At 40.8% G+C, this 17,357-nt stretch overlaps 1 protein-coding gene across 1 annotated transcript in view; it reads left to right on the top strand.

Annotated features, from left to right (window-relative positions):
• The first annotated feature begins 3,707 nt into the window (after positions 1–3,707).
• Positions 3,708–17,357, top strand: part of map1aa (microtubule-associated protein 1Aa) — a 40,767-nt gene continuing 27,117 nt past the window's right edge. The window contains exons 1-2 of the mRNA XM_031848327.1: positions 3,708–3,954; positions 5,466–5,567. Of these exons, the coding sequence (XP_031704187.1) occupies positions 3,744–3,954; positions 5,466–5,567 (313 nt within the window). The 5' untranslated portion in view covers positions 3,708–3,743. The remainder of the gene's footprint in view (positions 3,955–5,465; positions 5,568–17,357) is intronic.

Raw genomic sequence — 17,357 nt, 5'->3', positions numbered from 1 at the left:
ACACACACACACACACACACACACACACACACACACACACACACACAGCTGCTTCACGTGCACGATGATCAGGGATTACATTGATTTAGAAACACAGAAATTACGCAATTATTTAAATACCACTTCAAAATAACTTAAAAATAAAAATGAAAGACGATGAAAAAGGCAATCCATAGCAAAATAATGTTACATTTAACTTTGCAAATGCAATCGTTTATAGTAATTAATGTACACCCACCATATGTATTGTGTCGGAAAATGTGTAAACGTCAAATAGATAAATCAAGACGGACAGGAAGTAAAAAACGTATTTTGTTATCATGTGCTCTTGCTTTGAAAGTAAACATGCAGTTTGTAAAATTCAAGACTTAATAAAAGAAAAGAAAAAGTTTCTGTGATACTTCAGTTAAAGTTATTTTATTTTCTACTTAGGCTGTCAAACATCAGCACATGTTAACACACACTATGCACAAAGATATTCAAGTGAAATATATAATGCATTAATCTGTTTTTGTTTTTCAAATTGTCACTTTTCATGATTTTCTTAACCTCATTTTCTTAGTCTTTGTATCATATTCTCTCTTCATATAAGTAAATATATATATTTTTAAAAAACGATTATACTTAATCCATTTCTTCAGCATTTCTAAAGAAACTTGATTTTTCACTGTTTGAATGACTGAAATTATTTATCAGTCATTTTGTTCTTTGGTTGCAAACCACTGGGGGATTAATTAGGAATAAAAAGCAGTGCTCTTGTAGCTCCCTCTCCTCCCAGCAGAGGCCAGTAGACACTCTGGAGTGCGTGAGACTGGAGTGCTGACTCACTCCCTGTAACTCATATCCTCCTGAGGAGAGATTTACACACAGAGAAGAGATCCAAATGAAACTCCATCACCACCACAGGAGGAGTCACTGTCTTCCAGCTCCAGCGGCTGTAGAGAAACCAGCGTTGATATGAACAGAGGAGGATTATAGAATAATACGAATTATAAATGTTGCAACAGATTTAAATCACATAACATCTGGCTTGACATTAAAATGAGATCCAGCTATGACAGCAATATTTTTTAAACTAATCACATACACACCCAGTTGTCAGTTTATTAGGAAACACGAAGGAAAAACATTTGCAGTCTAATATGAAGAAAGACCAGATAGCAACCTGCATTCTCGCTAGTGTCCACCAGGGGGCGACTCCTCTGGTTGTATAGAAGTCTATGAGAAAATGACTCTACTTCTCTCTTGATTTATTACCTTAGTAAACATTGTAAACATGAGTTTATGGTCTCAATCTCTAGTTTCAAGTCTTCTTCAATACAGCATGATGTTCATTTAGTACATTATGGTCCATTTAGAGCACACGTGTCAAACTCAAGGCCCGCGGGCCGAATCCGGCCCGCCACGTCATTTAATGTGGCCCGCGAATCCGCCAGCAAAAAAAAAAAAAAAAAATAAATTTTAATTTTGGAAAAGAAATTAACATTTTGACACCAAACACGGAGCTAAATTTAGCCTCCAAGAAAAACACCAAATTGTCCAAGAATTAAAAGGCAGAGTGCAATCACAGCAGAATATATCTACAGAAGCTCCAGCCCAGTGCACGCTAAAGGTCTGTGAGCAGGTGAGCTCCGACCAGTTTGTGAAGAAACACCATCGCAGACCGAGTTCATGAACTAGCAGCAATCTAACAACACAGCTAGCTAAGAGACGAGCAGGTACTCGTCTTCTTCATTAGCTGTTGATGAAAGCACAGACAACACGGACACAGCGCATCTATCAGTGTTTATAAGACCTGACTGTCAGTGAGGAGCTCTTGGATGTAGCTGCCATGCACGGGACGACGGGGACATTAGTGATGCAGAGAGGTGACAAAAATAGCTTTGAACAAAGTTAATGTCATAACTTGTGTTTGATGATATTTGTCTTTGTTATTTTCTTTAACAGTTTGATCTTTGATAGAGTAATGTCAGTTTCTTAACCCTAAATTAAAATGATTTAAGTTATAATAACAGAAATGTGTTTAAATATCATTTTTCATTTATATAACTGCATGTAAAATATTTTAACACTTGAATAAACAATAATCAAATGCAGAGACAGTTATTTACCAATATGTTAGGGAGTAGTTACAGTTATACAGTCTTACATTTACGCCCTTTGGGGGCGACCATGACACTGATGTGGCCCGGAGTGAAAATGAGTTTGACACCCCTGATTTAGAGTCAAACAGACCATAAAGCAGGGGATGCTTTAGGGCGGGGCTACTGTGATTGACAGGCTGCTACCGTGGCGCTGTCCGGTCTGGGAGTTGTCCGTGTTTACATCGTGCAGGTTTAACCCTTTAACCCCCTCTGGTTGCAAGAAAATCAAGATGGCGACAGACAAAATTCCGAACTTGAGGCTTTAAAACCGCATAATCCAATGAGATTCTTCCATTGGATTTTGGATTATTGCAGAAAATAATGTGTCAAGCAAACGTTTATGATTTCACACATTTTGTTCATCAAGATAATCTTCACGTAGATGCTTCTAAATTCACCTTTTATATCAGAGAACAAATCTCTTGTGTTAACCACAGACCTTATTTCAGACATCTGTAACCTATTCAAAAAACACACTTCAGACAAGGGAATCTGACTGTGATGGAGACACAGTAGTGTTGACACATTTGTGTGTTTGCACAATTAATAGCTGCATATCAATCAGTGTTCAGTCCCTTTTCCCCCCTTGAGAGTTTGCTGTCCTTGAGCTGAGAGGCAGATGATTTTGCTGCATGCAGATGCACAGACAACCCTGTTTCAGCTAGATGTCTCTATTATGTTCTATTACTCCCCATTTATATCAATGAGGCAATGCCAAATAACAGAAACACCTCTCTGTATACAGGGAGACAGTACAGGCAAAAACATGGAGTTTTATCAAAGTTTTACTACACAGATACTACAGATAATACTAATTATATTAGTCAGTTGCATCGATTTATTGCCGAACTTTTAATGGGATTTGATGACTACAAGATGGAGAATATAACCAAACATTTCCGTTAAATACTGTCATAATGCTGATCATTTTCAAACACCGTTCAATGTGTTGTCTTGTTGCAGAATGAGCTCATTCACATGTCTTATGAAGCCTGAAAGTGTGAGTCTTTGTTGTCAGTGTTACCCTCCGCACAGGCGAAGCCTTGTTTTTGCTCACGATGGGAACAAACGAGGTGTCAGTTTTAGTAACCAAAGCACATCTGCCTGGTACTTGCAGTGACACTGATATAAATAGAACCTTTGTGTCTTATTTTCAGCCCCCTTTTGTCTGGAGTTTAATAAAAGAAATAAGAACAACTTGACATATGCTGTAAGTGGCATCGATTACACTCAATAACCCCAAATGATCACGTCTGAAGAATGTTATTTACTGTAAGCCCTCACTATAGTTCAATGCATGCTGTCACACATTGGAGCGGTGACCTTTGGGTATTTCCAAACATTGTCTTTTTCCTATAGTTTCTGGTGTAAAGGAAATGTTCATCTTCCTCATCTTCAGTGTCATATAGGAAATATATGATCAACATAAATGCTCCGGTCCCTTCTTTTCCTTTTCGTCCAATGATGATGCTGTGACGTCAAATAGCCACATAACCTGCGCTCCAATCAGAGAACACACCACCCAGACAGCCACGCCCCAACCGGTCCGCCCAGCTCATCCTGCACCGCCATGGTGCTCGCTCTCCAGATGCAGTTGTCATGGAGATGGAAAAGCTCTCGGCTAGTGGCACCGTTACCATGGAAATCCCCATCACAGCAGCAGCAGCAGCCTCATCGGAGGAGGAGAGCGTTCAGCACCATGGACAGCACCGCTCCGCGTTCCAGCACAGAAACCACCGCATGCTGATCGTGATCGGAGAGATTTCCACCAGCCATCACCTCGACGCCGCCAGGAAACAGATCACAGAAGGTGAGACAGCAGAGGATACCTGGTGCTGCAGGAGAGAACTGGCACAACAAAGCGGGGCGGTGTCACTGCAGCTAGAAAACATCTGGGCGTTCGGTCCTTAGACTCAACTTAAATGTTAAATGTATACAAACTGTCTATGAAAATCTGTAAATTTAGAGTTTGGTGCAGAAAAGTCATTAAATATTCGTAAATCGTGATGGATACAATCCTCGAAAGTCCCATATTGTTGTCAGTTTCTTAATAGAAACTAGTTGATGAAGTATTCTCGTGGTTTATTGAAGTAAAAGTACAAATATCATAGTCTAAGACGTACTCCAGAAAAGGTCAAAGTCATGATTTCAAAATGTTACTGAAGTAAAAGTACAGGAGCAGCTCATTGTAAAAAAAGTAAAAATGATGCAGAATGTCTCTTTTCAGTTTTATATTAAATATTTATTGTATATCGTACCGATTATTACATGTAAGCAGCATTTCAGTGTTTGTCAACGTAGAACCAGTTATTGGTACTTTATACACTGCATGTTAGTTTAATAGTAAAGCGCTGCATCATATTTCATAAACTCATCATATGTTAACATCTGAAAAGTAAAGCTGTCAAATGCATGTGGGGGAGTGAATATTGCAATATTTGCCTATGAAATGTAGTAATAGTACTCAAGTTAAGTACAAGTACTTAAAATGTAGAGTACAGAACGTAGAATGTATTTCCCACCTCTGTAGTTAAAAAATGACACAATACTTCACATGCTGAAAAAAAATAATAATTCCCTAACGTATCTTTGAATATTGGAAAATGTAATTGTTTTTGGACAAATCCGAAGAAAGTCATTCAGAAATAACAATTTCTCCAAATAGTGCAGTCAGTGATTGGGTTACAGACTGAAAACCTTTATACCATTTCTATTCAGGAGAGATCTAAAAGTTATTTCACTCAAACTGAACTTTAGAGCCATTTTACACCGGAAGCTGTTGTATGGAACTATAGTTTGGACTGTCATTAATAATGCCCTTTACTCTCTATACATAGGACAATGTGGCATTAAATATGTCTGACATATTATTTAAAAAACTCACTTTTTCACAGCTTGTGCACATACATTTGGGTATCTGGCAGGCCTACCAACCCATATGTGAAATAAGATGACCCAGCAGTCTTTTATGGGCAACATATGTTTCTAACAAGCCAATCAGAGCAGATGGGCTTTTTGGGTACAGACACTCTTAAAGAGACAGGCGCTAAAAAAGAGCGATTCACACAGAGATTGAATCCACGTTTATTCAGAGAGACAGTACGAGAGAAATAAAGTGTTGTTTGAACATTAAAGCATGTAAACATTAGAAACCCAAAGTACAAGTATGATACTGGAAAATGAGCATGATATGTCCCCTTTAATTATTGTACAATTTTTAACCAATTACAAAGATTCTTTACTTTTAACGTAAGTCGAAATGTTGTGCATAATATACACCATCTTCCTCCATTCATATTCATGCTGTTTATTGTTTAACAGGTTTGCGTTCCTGGAACGTTGATCTGACTGTTTGTGACCTGAACAAAGAGCTGCAGCTGTTTGAGACCAGACACACCGCGCAGTTTTCTTCACAGGTCAAAGGTCAGTCTGAGTTTAGAAACTTATCTTGTGGCAGTTACTGTATTTTGCAGCATGTACAACTTATTTGGGTGCAACGTGTCCATGAGGGGTTATCTTCTTTTCATTTATTTATTAGCTTGGTGGCAATAACTGCCAGCTCCGATGTGTTCTGACGGTATCAGAGTCTAGCTGGAGGGATTTAATGTGTTGCCACCTGCCTCATCATCTTATCGTTAATGTCTGGTCCCATGCAGCCAGTCTGCAGCTGTGCGACAGCAGATTCAGTCGGAGTTCGACAACAGCACGTCCTTTTTCTTCTCTGCGTCTCCTTTGTCCTCTCTCTCTCTCTCTCTCTCTCTCCACACATGCATGAGGCGGTTCCTGGGGATGCTCGAGACAATGCATTCTGTATTGATCAGGCTCTCTCGTACGAGACAAGATGCGAGACAAGATGCTCGAGATGCAGACTGCATGTCAGAGTGGGAATCAATAAGGGAACACTAGCTGCAGAGGGAATATAAGATCAGGCCTCGGGTGGTGAATGGAGCCAGTGTTAGTGTGGATCCGGCCGGGATGTTACGGCTGTGGATGTGACTGCCCTCTGGGTCGCTGCTTACTGTAGTGTTTACAAAGAAAACGCTTGTGTCGCTCGCATTTATGATTGCTATTCAGCATTTACTGTAGCTTTGTGGGGTCAAACAAACAGAAGAGAAGATGCATTGGCCGAATAAATAGAACTAAGTGTGAGGAAATGTTTCTTAAAAGGCAGTAAGATCTTGGTGCACATCTATCCTCCCACACAGCTCTATATAGTGTTACATAAAGAGTAGAAACAAGCACAAATAACAACTTTTAAGATTAAAAACATCATTTGTGTAATTCATGGCACAATTCATTTGGGATGAAAAGAATACATTACATTACAGTCAATTAGCAGACACTTTTATCCAAAACGACTTACAATTCAGAGTCCATCACATTTCTATACCATAGGCACAACTACAGGAGCAATTTTGGGGTTAAGTGTCTTGCTCAAGGACACATCGACATGCAACTAGCAGAGCCGGAGCCGGGATTGAACCGCCGCCCCTCTGATTGAAAGACGGCCCTGCACTTAGCCACAGTCGCCAACTTTACGAGAGAATATTCTGTATCGCCGTGTATCGACTACTGCACAAAGAGAACACTGGAAAAGGTTTTAAGGGACCCAATCTAAACGCAGATGCCATGATGTAATTGTTCTATAGCCATTACATTGTGCACTCAACATTTACTTCATAATGATAAATTAAAGCAAAAATAATGTTGCCAATTTTACAGAGACTAGTGTGGGATGCCTGAGACATGCTGCTCGCGCTAATAAACGGCATGAAAGAAAGCATACGTAGTTCTCAAATGTTGAACTGTTCCTTTAAACTGAACCCATATGAGGTCATTAAGAGTGCGTATTTGGATATTTAAGCACGACACATTTGGAGAATGAATTTTAAAAGCGAGACGAAACCTTTAATTTTAGCTCAAAGGCCCAAACTTTTGGCATTTTTGTGGTTTTCAATTCTTCATTTGGTGCTATTTTGGACTGAACTCGGCTCTGAATGATTTCACATTACGTCACTGTCTCACCATCATGATCCACTCTCCTCTGGATGTCAACACGCCTGTGAAATCAGAGCTTCTCAGCTGGAACATTCAACAGCTTTATCACCTTCCTACCATCTGTCTGTTTGACTCTGTTCTTGATTTCCTGGCAGCAACTGCATGATTAATTCAACATTCTCCATTAATTACCCCTTTTCTGTTAAATAACAATTATCGCCGCCAACGTCGTCGGCCTTTTCTTTTGTCTCACCTCGATCACAGATCCCCCCCTCCCCCTCTCAGTCAGCACACTCTGTTTTCCTCATCTTATCTCTCTCCTCGTCCTGCTGTGTTGCTCTCCCTCCTGATGTGGTGATTTTACTGAAGCACACAGAAAGAGGCTCAGCGCTGCTGGAGAAGGCTGGCAGAGAGTATCATCAGAGCTGCGGGCTGAACAGATGTATTGAAAAGCTAAATATTTCTCCCTGCCACTGCGCGGACCAATCCTAAATCTGGCTGCAGTGTACAGAGTGTTCTCTCGAGACATGCAGAGAGAGTATTTTCTATTTATTTTTTGTCTGTTATAGATTTCTACAACTTGAAACCACAGGAATATTACTGGTTGCAACTAGTGGTGCAAACTCCTTGTCTGGTTCCTATGAAACTAAAATAACAGTTAACAATATCCATGCCGGAAATAATATTCAAGACATACATGCTTAAGTAACCAGGTTGCTGTTGGTTTTCTGCAGCGACGTGATTTCTAAAATGTTCAATGTCTGTAATAGGAGTGAGAGATTTCTGTAAGAGATGAGGTATTCCTTAACCATGTACAGGTTTATACTATATATACTATATATAGGGTTTCTAATGGGGTTTTACATGCATGCATTTGCATGACAAAGACGTCAGAGATGTAAAGTGTCGCTGTGACAGCTGCGAGCCAGAATGAGAGGAATAATCTTTACTCGTGGGACGTCTTTTTTTATCCAAGTAATTCAATCATAAGTGAAAGTAAAACAGAAATGGAGAATGAGTTAAACAGGTCAGTTTATGTACAGTAGAGAAAGCTAGGGTAGAAGCATATTTGTAAAATTCAGACATAAATGGACATTAGGAAAACCTCAATATGTGGTCTCACATTACTTAAACTTAAACTCCAAGAGGCTTCAAGGCAGCAGTGGCGGCTGTTTGATTGGCAGTGACGCAAAAAAAATAAACAGGGCCCCATCTGCATACGGTGGAGTAGCTAGTGATTGGAAGGTTTTCTATCATGTGGAACAAATGTAAGGCAAGAAGGCAACTTTTATTTTTTTACTAAAAGATTAGCTACTAATCGTGTCCCGTTTGAAACTAGAACTCAACGCCGAGTTGTTTTGCAACGTCAGTCACTTGAGTCGTTAACGTCAAGTTAACGTCAACCACACCGGGCCGGCCTCATCCAGCATTCGTAGCTATACCGACAAAAAATAATGCTGCGTAATTAGTTGATATCCCACAACATTATTTAGTATTTTATCTACTCAATCATGAACGAGGAAGAAGAGGAAGAACGTATGAAGACCGCAAAAGCCCACACAGGGCAGGAGTGAGGTGGATGGGCCCGACAACCAGCGATCTTATAGGAACCTGCTGTTCGTTACCTGTGTATGACCAGAAGTCAACACATATTTTTATCATGTAACTTGCGTACCTAGCTGATGGCAGTTCCGCAGATATTTTAACCCAAACGACAATATTTTCCGAAACCTAAATAAGTATTTCACGATCTTTTCCTCAACCCAAATAAGCGGTTTAGCTGCCTAAACCTAACCTTCTGGGAAGACGGAGGTTTATTTTGAAAAGCAGGAACTGACACACCCTCCCTGCCTCGTTCAAAACCGACGCTAGAGGCATATAGAGCTTGTTTGAAGTTGATAGGGTCACTGATCAAGCATCGGTATTTGATGAGTTGGGAGTGAGAACACGTTGGTCAGATGTCAGAAATAAGATGTAAGGGTAAGGCGTTAAATCTGATAACTCACCCGCTGTATGCAAATGTGAGTTTTCCAGTAATCAGGTAATTTCAGTGGGAATTGCTGTATTGATCAGTCTGCGGATGCTGCAGACAAGCAGAGAGAATATCAACCTGTCCACATTTTCCCATCTATGTAATTTAATATCATGTAAGAGATTATCCATGCATTGCAGTGTTCTGGAAAGTTGCATTATAGCACATTATGGAATCCACTGAGCACTGTTTTGTTCAATTATAATATCATAGCTAGTGTTATCATGTTGACAATTATTTTAAACTACAAATCTGGCATATGTGTTGTTTTTCTTACAAGCACTGGAAGAAAAAAAAAAAAGAGTACACGTTTAAACTGGAAAATGAAGGTATTAGTACAACATTTCCTTGCATACAGGAAATTATTACAGTCATGCTAACGGCTCTGTGAAGATGTGCGTTGGCACGGCGGTGCTTGTGTGCTAAATGCTAACATTAGCATGCTAACATGCTCACAATCACATTGCTGACATTCTAATGAAAAGCTGATCATAATGTTTAACATGTTCACCATCTCAGTTGAAGGAGGTACATTCGGAGCATATATCTGTGGCCTCCACACGGCTCTCAACGTGGATCCGGCTGAGCCTGTGGCTAGCAGCTAGCAGCGCTAACAGTGTAAACAGCAGCAACAGTGCTGACAGAGCTAACAGTGTTTACCTGTGGGGGGAAGATGTTGTTCAGTAGTTGTTAAGATATTTCCGGTTGCACCAAAGAGGTGGATCAATCCACATTACCATGCTGCAAGTGTGGCGAAAAACATGTATTAACCTATTTATTGCGATAGACCTTCACGTCAACAGAAGTTCACATCCCAGCATAACTAAGATGGGTTGGGAGCCCCCCAGGAAGCCTGACCACAGTCGAATGAAATAAAATGAAATATCTTTATAAGAAATTAGCGCCATGCTACGTCGTCAGAGTGAAATCTGACGGTCTGCCTCAGAGCTGTCCAGGTGTCTTCTGTGGAGTTGTTGAAAACAGTAGGGACAGGTTCAATTCAATTCAATTTATTTTTGTATAGCCCAAAATCACGAATCACAAATTTGCCTCAGAGGGCTTTACAATCTGTACACATCCTCTGTCCCAGGACCCTCACATCAGAACAGGAACAACTCCCCCAAAAACCCTTTAACGGGAAGAAAAGAGGGAGAGACCTTAGGGAGAGCAACAGAGGAGGGACCCCTCTCCCAGGATGGACAGAAGTGCAACAGATGTGTACAGAATGAACAACATTTACAGTTACAACACATTCAGTGCACATGACAGATGTAGATCAAGTTTAGTCTGGTCTCGACTGCTCTTAACCCTGTTTTGATCTTGACTTTTTCCTTAATTCACCACATTGATCTTGTGAACAACCGAATGAAATGATGTAATGTGACTAGTATTAACAGGTAGTAACATAAAGGTTTGGAGAAGATTACTTGTGCCTTTAGGGATGCTTGTTCAAACCAGCTTCACAACCAGAGGGAAAGAAGAAGTGACACTTAAACATGTGAATGAACTTTAAGGGAAAAGACTGAAAAAACTGTTGTGCAATTTGTGCGTTTTGTTATTTGACACAAGAACAAGAAAAATGTCTCTATGTCAAAAATAAAATAGACTGAAAGGGACGTCGAGGCATGTGCTTGATGTGAGCTTATGACCTTTAAGGCCGTAAAAAAAACAATTCCATGAACCCCCTTGACAGTGAGCAGATTCAAAAGGCCACGTTGCCTGAGGCACAGACTTCAAACATGCTGACGTCAAGAAACAGCTTCAGACAAAATGGCAGCAGCAAACCTCTCTGTCTGGTTTTCTTTTATTTAAAGGGATGAGGCTGGTGTTATTCTATATGTTTCCTATTGAAACAAACAACAGTTAATATAGTTAGCTATAATAAACAAATGAGGAAAGAAACCCAAACCAACAATGTGTTAATCCGTCTCTCAGTACTTTCTGACTTCCTGTCTGTGGCTCTCTGCTCCAAGCCTATGAATAACTAAAGATATATATCCTTAAAGCTCAGTAATGTCCTGAAACACCTGGTCACTCTAGTTCTTAATAGACATAATTCAAACATGTGTAAGTGTGTCAAAATTTGCCGGTGACTATTTTCAGCGGCGGATTAATCCACATTTGGTGCTCTAGTGAGTTATTTGTGGCAGCAGGATGGTGTGTGTGAGGGATTGAGTCAAAATAAACGACAGTGTGTGTGTTCATGGTGATAAAGGAAACAACAGTGATGTGTTTTAATGGAGCTCTACGGCTCAGAGGAAGAAGAGATATCAGCCTCTGAGACACACATGATACTTGTTAGGAGATACAGTCACTGTTTCTGGCCTTTTTTTAATTGGGATGGATTTAATTGACATTGGGGGAAATAATAACAGCAGCACAGAAAACACCAGCCTTATGCTGAAAAGTAAGGAGACAATAAAGAATCTTCAAGAATTTGGGAATTTGTGGAAAATCAGTTGCTTCCAGGAAGTGATTTTAGGATTTGTAGTGCTGCGTTCCTCAGACTGTGTTTTCCTGATTACATTGAGGGGGGTGGGGATTATGGAAACTGTGGACGTAAAGGCGCCATAAGAAGCTTTGTTAGACGCTGAGTGGTGAGAGAGGCCAGTAAAAGATGTTGGTTATCGCTGTTAAGACATTAAATTCTGCTCTTTCTAGACAAAAATGTGTCTTGATGCTACACTGGTTTTTATATTGCATTTAAGCCTGACTGGATCTCGATTAAGCCCAAAGTTCACAGTTCAGCTGGTGGAGGATGAGACAACTGTGGTTGTTGCTGACATGCAAAGGTCACATTGTACAATCGATCAGATCCAGGCTCCAATCGAAGGTCAGTCCTTTTGATCCGTCCTCCAGTGGTCCTGATTCTCATTTACTTCTCATGAAAGCCTCTCACAGCCCCCACAAGCCGTTTGCAGGACTGGCTTGCCTGCCTGTAATACAATAGCTCCTCCTGGTCTGTGCCTTGAATGCTAATACGCTGCTGGTGGAGGAATACAAAGTCACCGTGGCTGACAGGCTCAAACACAGAGAAAGCACATCTCATTTGATCGTGAAAACACGAGTTTATGGTCTCAATCTCTAGTTTCAAGTCTTCTTCAACACAGCATGATGTTCATTTAGTAAATTATGATACATTTAGAGTCAAACAGACCATAAAGCAGGGGATGCTTTAGGACGGGGCTTACTGTGATTGACAGGTCGCTACCACTACCAGAGCCGTAAACATTAAAAGATCACTTCTCCTCATTTCATTCCAAATATGGTAACTTCTGTTCATTGGTTGCAAAAACAAACATGGCGATGGTCGTAATTCAAGATGGCGACGGCGAAATCGCCGAACTCAAGGCTTCAAAACATCAGTCCACAAACCAATGGGTGACGTCATGATGACTACGTCCACTTCTTATCTATAGTCTGTGCTCATACCTGGAAAGATGATCAATTTCTCCTCTTAAAAAGGCCCTCGGTGTCAAATGCCATAGTTGCCACTACAAAAGCTTTTTCAGATCGGCCATCATACCACTGCATTCAAGTAGAATTAGTTTTAAAGCCATAGAAACATCTCACCGAGTAGAAATGCCTGTTGCAGTAAAATAACACTGTCCAATGTTAAGACTTGTCAGTGACCTCCCTGATGGGTGGCATGTGTGCTGAAGGACAGCCAGCGGCCTCAAAAAAGGCCCAAAAAAGGCCCCAAAGCCCGGAGGCCCATGTCTCTCCTGCTCTTTCTAGTTCACGACATGACGTCACACACCTGCGACTCCCACGTTATCTGACCTTAACCAGTCGTCTCCGCCTCAACCAGCTCCGCAAGGAGGTCTTGCCAGGAAGAGCAGTGGGATTCATAATGACGAGACACTCCCACGCCGCCGCACAACCCTGAGCTAATCACTGCAACGCCTGATTTGGTGTGAATGTGACATAACTAACGAAATTATAATAAGAAGTTAAAATTCTTAAAAACTTCATTCTTGGTTGGCGAACCATGTGGATAAAAATTATAACAGTCAGAAAATGCGTCATAATGTGTTGTGATTACTGTTATAAAGTATTATGAATAATTATGAGTGCTTATAATTATAGTTACACAACACATTACAACGTAATAGAACGTAAATAAAATAACTAAATAAAATTGTGACTCTAATGGCAAAAAGTCAAAATGCTCCTCTTCTTCTTCAGAGCCTCTCCTAAAATCCCCGACCTCCTTTCTAGTCAATTAAAACCCCTCCTTGGCCTCTTTAGCTCCCCGAGGAGCAGTATGGATGGACGTACTCTTGTGTCTGTTACGTCATGATGAAATGGAAACTCTATGACACATAGGTAATCGGTGCATCCATCACTGTACGTCCATTAGTGTCTCAGTGTCTCAGCCTCTCACAGCAGCCTAGGGTCCTGATTGACTGATGAGGCCCAGGGACGGTCTGGCAACATTAAAAGATCCCGTTTCGTCCCAGGAGAGGAGGAAGAGGGCGGTAGTAATGGCCTCCATGAATGCAGCTGTCGCCCACACAGTGCAATTAATAAAGACTCAGTGGACCTGCACTGCAGACTGATAGATGATGAACAAAAGCCGGAGGCATCAGAAAGCCCTCAGGGGAAAAAGTGGGCAATAATTCAATGTTATTGTTTATTTTCTTTCACTGGAATGTGAGATGATCACACTGTTTACTGCCTTGAACAGCAGTCTGATTATTTTCTGTGACACATTTTATAATTCTTAATGATATTGGGAAAATGTCTTGATTAATATTGTGCTATCAATCATTTAGCCCAGCTCTAGTTAGTTATTAAAGGCAATATGTTAGCAGCTAGTTACTAAGCTAGTAGCTACATTTTTCCTTCATGTTGTTTCCATATTTGTTAAAGCAAATTATAAAGTGGTTAAAACAGAAGGGGGAAAAGCTTTAAACTTGTGATTAGCACGTTTTATTTCCATTAGCCGTGTCCAACTACAACTACAGTATAAACATTCCCTGAAACCAGCCAGTGCAATTTTATGACAAAGTAGTATCTCCCAATCAGGCGACAACCTGAGGTTCTGCTGAGTGAAGCTGATGCTGAAGTGTCTTAAAGCTGCATTCTCTCTAGTGTCCACCAGGGGGCGACTCCTCTGGTTGTATAGAAGTCTATGAGAAAATGACTCTACTTCTCTCTTGATTTATTACCTCAGTAAACATTGTAAACATGAGTTTATGGTCTGAATCTCCAGTTTCAAGTCTTCTTCAATACAGCATGATGTTCATTTAGTAAATTATGGTCCATTTAGAGTCAAACAGACCATAAAGCAGGGGATGCTTTAGGGCGGGCTACTGTGATTGACAGGTTTCTGCTGCTACCAGACATGTACACAGTGTCTCAACGTCACTCCTCCTCATTCCAACTATGGTCACTTCCATTCATTGGTTGCAAAAAACAACATGGCGACGGCCATAATGCTAAACTTGAGGCTTCACAGCGTCATCAGTCCACAAACCAGTTGATGACATCACAATGACAACGTCCACTCCTTATAAAATCAAAAAAGTATGCGATTTGGACTGCAACATATTTTTTACTATGTTCATATAAGTTAAGCATGCTAACATTTGCTAATTAGCATTACAGGAAAGCTGTAACATGAACTTGTCAATCCATCCAGTAGATGTTGAGATATTTCCGTCTGGACCAAAGGGGACGTACAGACGGACATCGCCATCCCTAGAGCCACGCCCCTAGCATCACCAAACACTGTAGAAAATGAATTCATTCATTACAGTAGCTTATAAATATCGTGTGTGACATACTTCTTGATTTTCATCTGAAAGACAGAGAGGCTGAGTGGGTGTTCACAGAGCGTGACGAACGCTACATCGGGCTGAAGCTGACGGGCAGAGACAGACATGAGTGATGGGTGCAACAGAGAAGAGGCTGTCAGAGAGCTGAACAGCAACATTAAAGACCCGTCACCCTTCTACACACACACACACACACACACACACACACATACATTAGACAGACAGGTATAATATCCGCTGCTATATTCTCCTCACATACACACAACATGCTGGCAGGGAGACAAAAAAAAGGTAAAAAGGGCAGAGCAAACAATATCCACAGAGTAATGGAGGCAGACGCATCATGAGTGGGCTGTAATATAATGTTGCAGAGTCAGAATACTGCATTACGTCATTAAATACACACTGCACACACGTGTGATCCAGTGATCTGTTTCTCCTTTGATTTGTGCCTGAAAAGAGCTCAAATATACAGCGAATCACAGACACGGTGCTTTGGAAAAAGGCAATACGAGCAGATTGGTACGGCTCAGATTAATAACCCGCGCGGGACGACATGCACCGCGTCCTTGTCCGTTATCTAACGAGTAGTTAAAATCTTCAATGACACGCCTTTAAAAACAAGAAAGTTCCCTGCACTTGTTCTGGGTGCGGTTCAGGAGAACGTGTACCGATTAATAATTCAGCAGCCGTTATTGATCCGTGCTTCGGCTTCTCTGCAGTCAGGGCTGTACATGAAGGAGGAGGGCCTTTCATCTGGACCTACGCACATACCGACACACATGTACACGTGTGTGAGTAGTACACGCACACACACACGCACACACACGCACTACAAAGGATGTGACATGAATGAAATGTGAGCTGTAACTGTGAAAGAAGAGAGCCTGTAGGGATGTTTTGTAATGTCCTTCGGGTGGAGTTTCTTCAGGTACTTATATACAATCTACTGCGATCCAGTACAACCCTGCAGCAAATCATTTAGAAGTTATAAATGTTTAGTTTATATAAGGAGACGAACTCCCTCCCCCTTCCGGTGTCCCCCATGGGACCTTATTTCGGGAAAGAACATGTACGATAGTCAACGGCGAAGGACAAATGTTTTTTTTAACCCCATTTGAATTACACAGTTTGACAATTTAAAAGATGATTTTGCACTTCTTTAACATTTAGTTTTGTGTGAAACCGCTCAGTGAGCTACGTTTCTCTTCTCGCATCACCAGCTAACTAGCTATGTTCCAGCACAAATGCTATCTTACCTGATGTGTTTTTATTCAGCCGTGAAGAGAAAGAACGATTGAGAGCCGTTTGTTGTTGTGAGAACATCCTGGCACCAAACACGCTTCAGAGAGAGACCACACTGACTTGACTTTTGGGTGTGTCGTTTTTCTGATTACGAATTTCCACAGTCTTTCACTTCAGCAGTTTTATGATGAAATGAGACTTTCTTGATGTGCACAATGATCTTTTGAATTGATAAACATCACATGTGTAATTCCTGCCACAATTTAAACAGGATCAAAAAAGCATTTGTTTCTCTCTGTTAACTATTGTACATATTTTTTCTGAAATAAGGTCCACAAAAAAAAAGGCGGGACTTCGCCTCTCTATTGACAAGAATGTGGTCAGGGAGGTGTTTGTTTGAGGCTGTAGTTACTGGTGGTGTATCTCTGAGATTCTTTCCATACAGAACATGATGGGGACTAGATACGTAATCATTACTATCAATTAATGTCTGAAACAAATAGGCCGAGCTGTAGAAACGCTAATAAACGTTAATTAACTTTCAGGAAGTGAAAACAAACTGTGAAAGGGTTAAAGTTGTAAGACGAAAACATGGAAACACCTGGTAGAGACCTGTCAATCACAATGTAGCCCCGCCCTAAAGCATCCCCTGCTTTACGGTCTGTTTGACTCTAAATGGACCATAATGTACTAAATGAACATCATGCTGTATTGAAGAAGACTTGAAACTAGAGATTGAGACCATAAACTCATGTTTACAATGTTTACTGAGGTAATAAATCAAGAGAGAAGTAGAGTCATTTTCTCATAGACTTCTATACAACCAGAGGAGTCGCCCCCTGGTGGACACAAGAGAGAATGCAGCTTTAACACATGAAGCATTGGCTTCACTTTACAGAACCGGAAGTTGGTGCTCTGGCCTTTTATATGAACTGCTACAGGCCACAGATAATACAATGACTCAAGTTGAAAGCGTTGAATAGCGTGGAAATACTTCACAACCTTTACAGAAACACATGTGACCTTGACACACTGCTGCTGTGTGTGTGTGTGTGTGTGTGTGTGTGTGTGTGTGTGTGTGTGTGTGTGTGTGTGTGTGTGTGGGTGTGAGAGAGAGAGAGAGAGAGAGAGAGAGAGAGAGAGAGAGAGAGAGAG

This window comes from Anarrhichthys ocellatus, unplaced genomic scaffold (genome assembly GCF_004355925.1).
Source record: "Anarrhichthys ocellatus isolate YVR2014 unplaced genomic scaffold, GSC_Weel_1.0 scaffold8, whole genome shotgun sequence".
Classification (NCBI taxonomy): domain Eukaryota; kingdom Metazoa; phylum Chordata; class Actinopteri; order Perciformes; family Anarhichadidae; genus Anarrhichthys; species Anarrhichthys ocellatus.
This window is presented reverse-complemented; position numbering and strand designations above follow the sequence as displayed.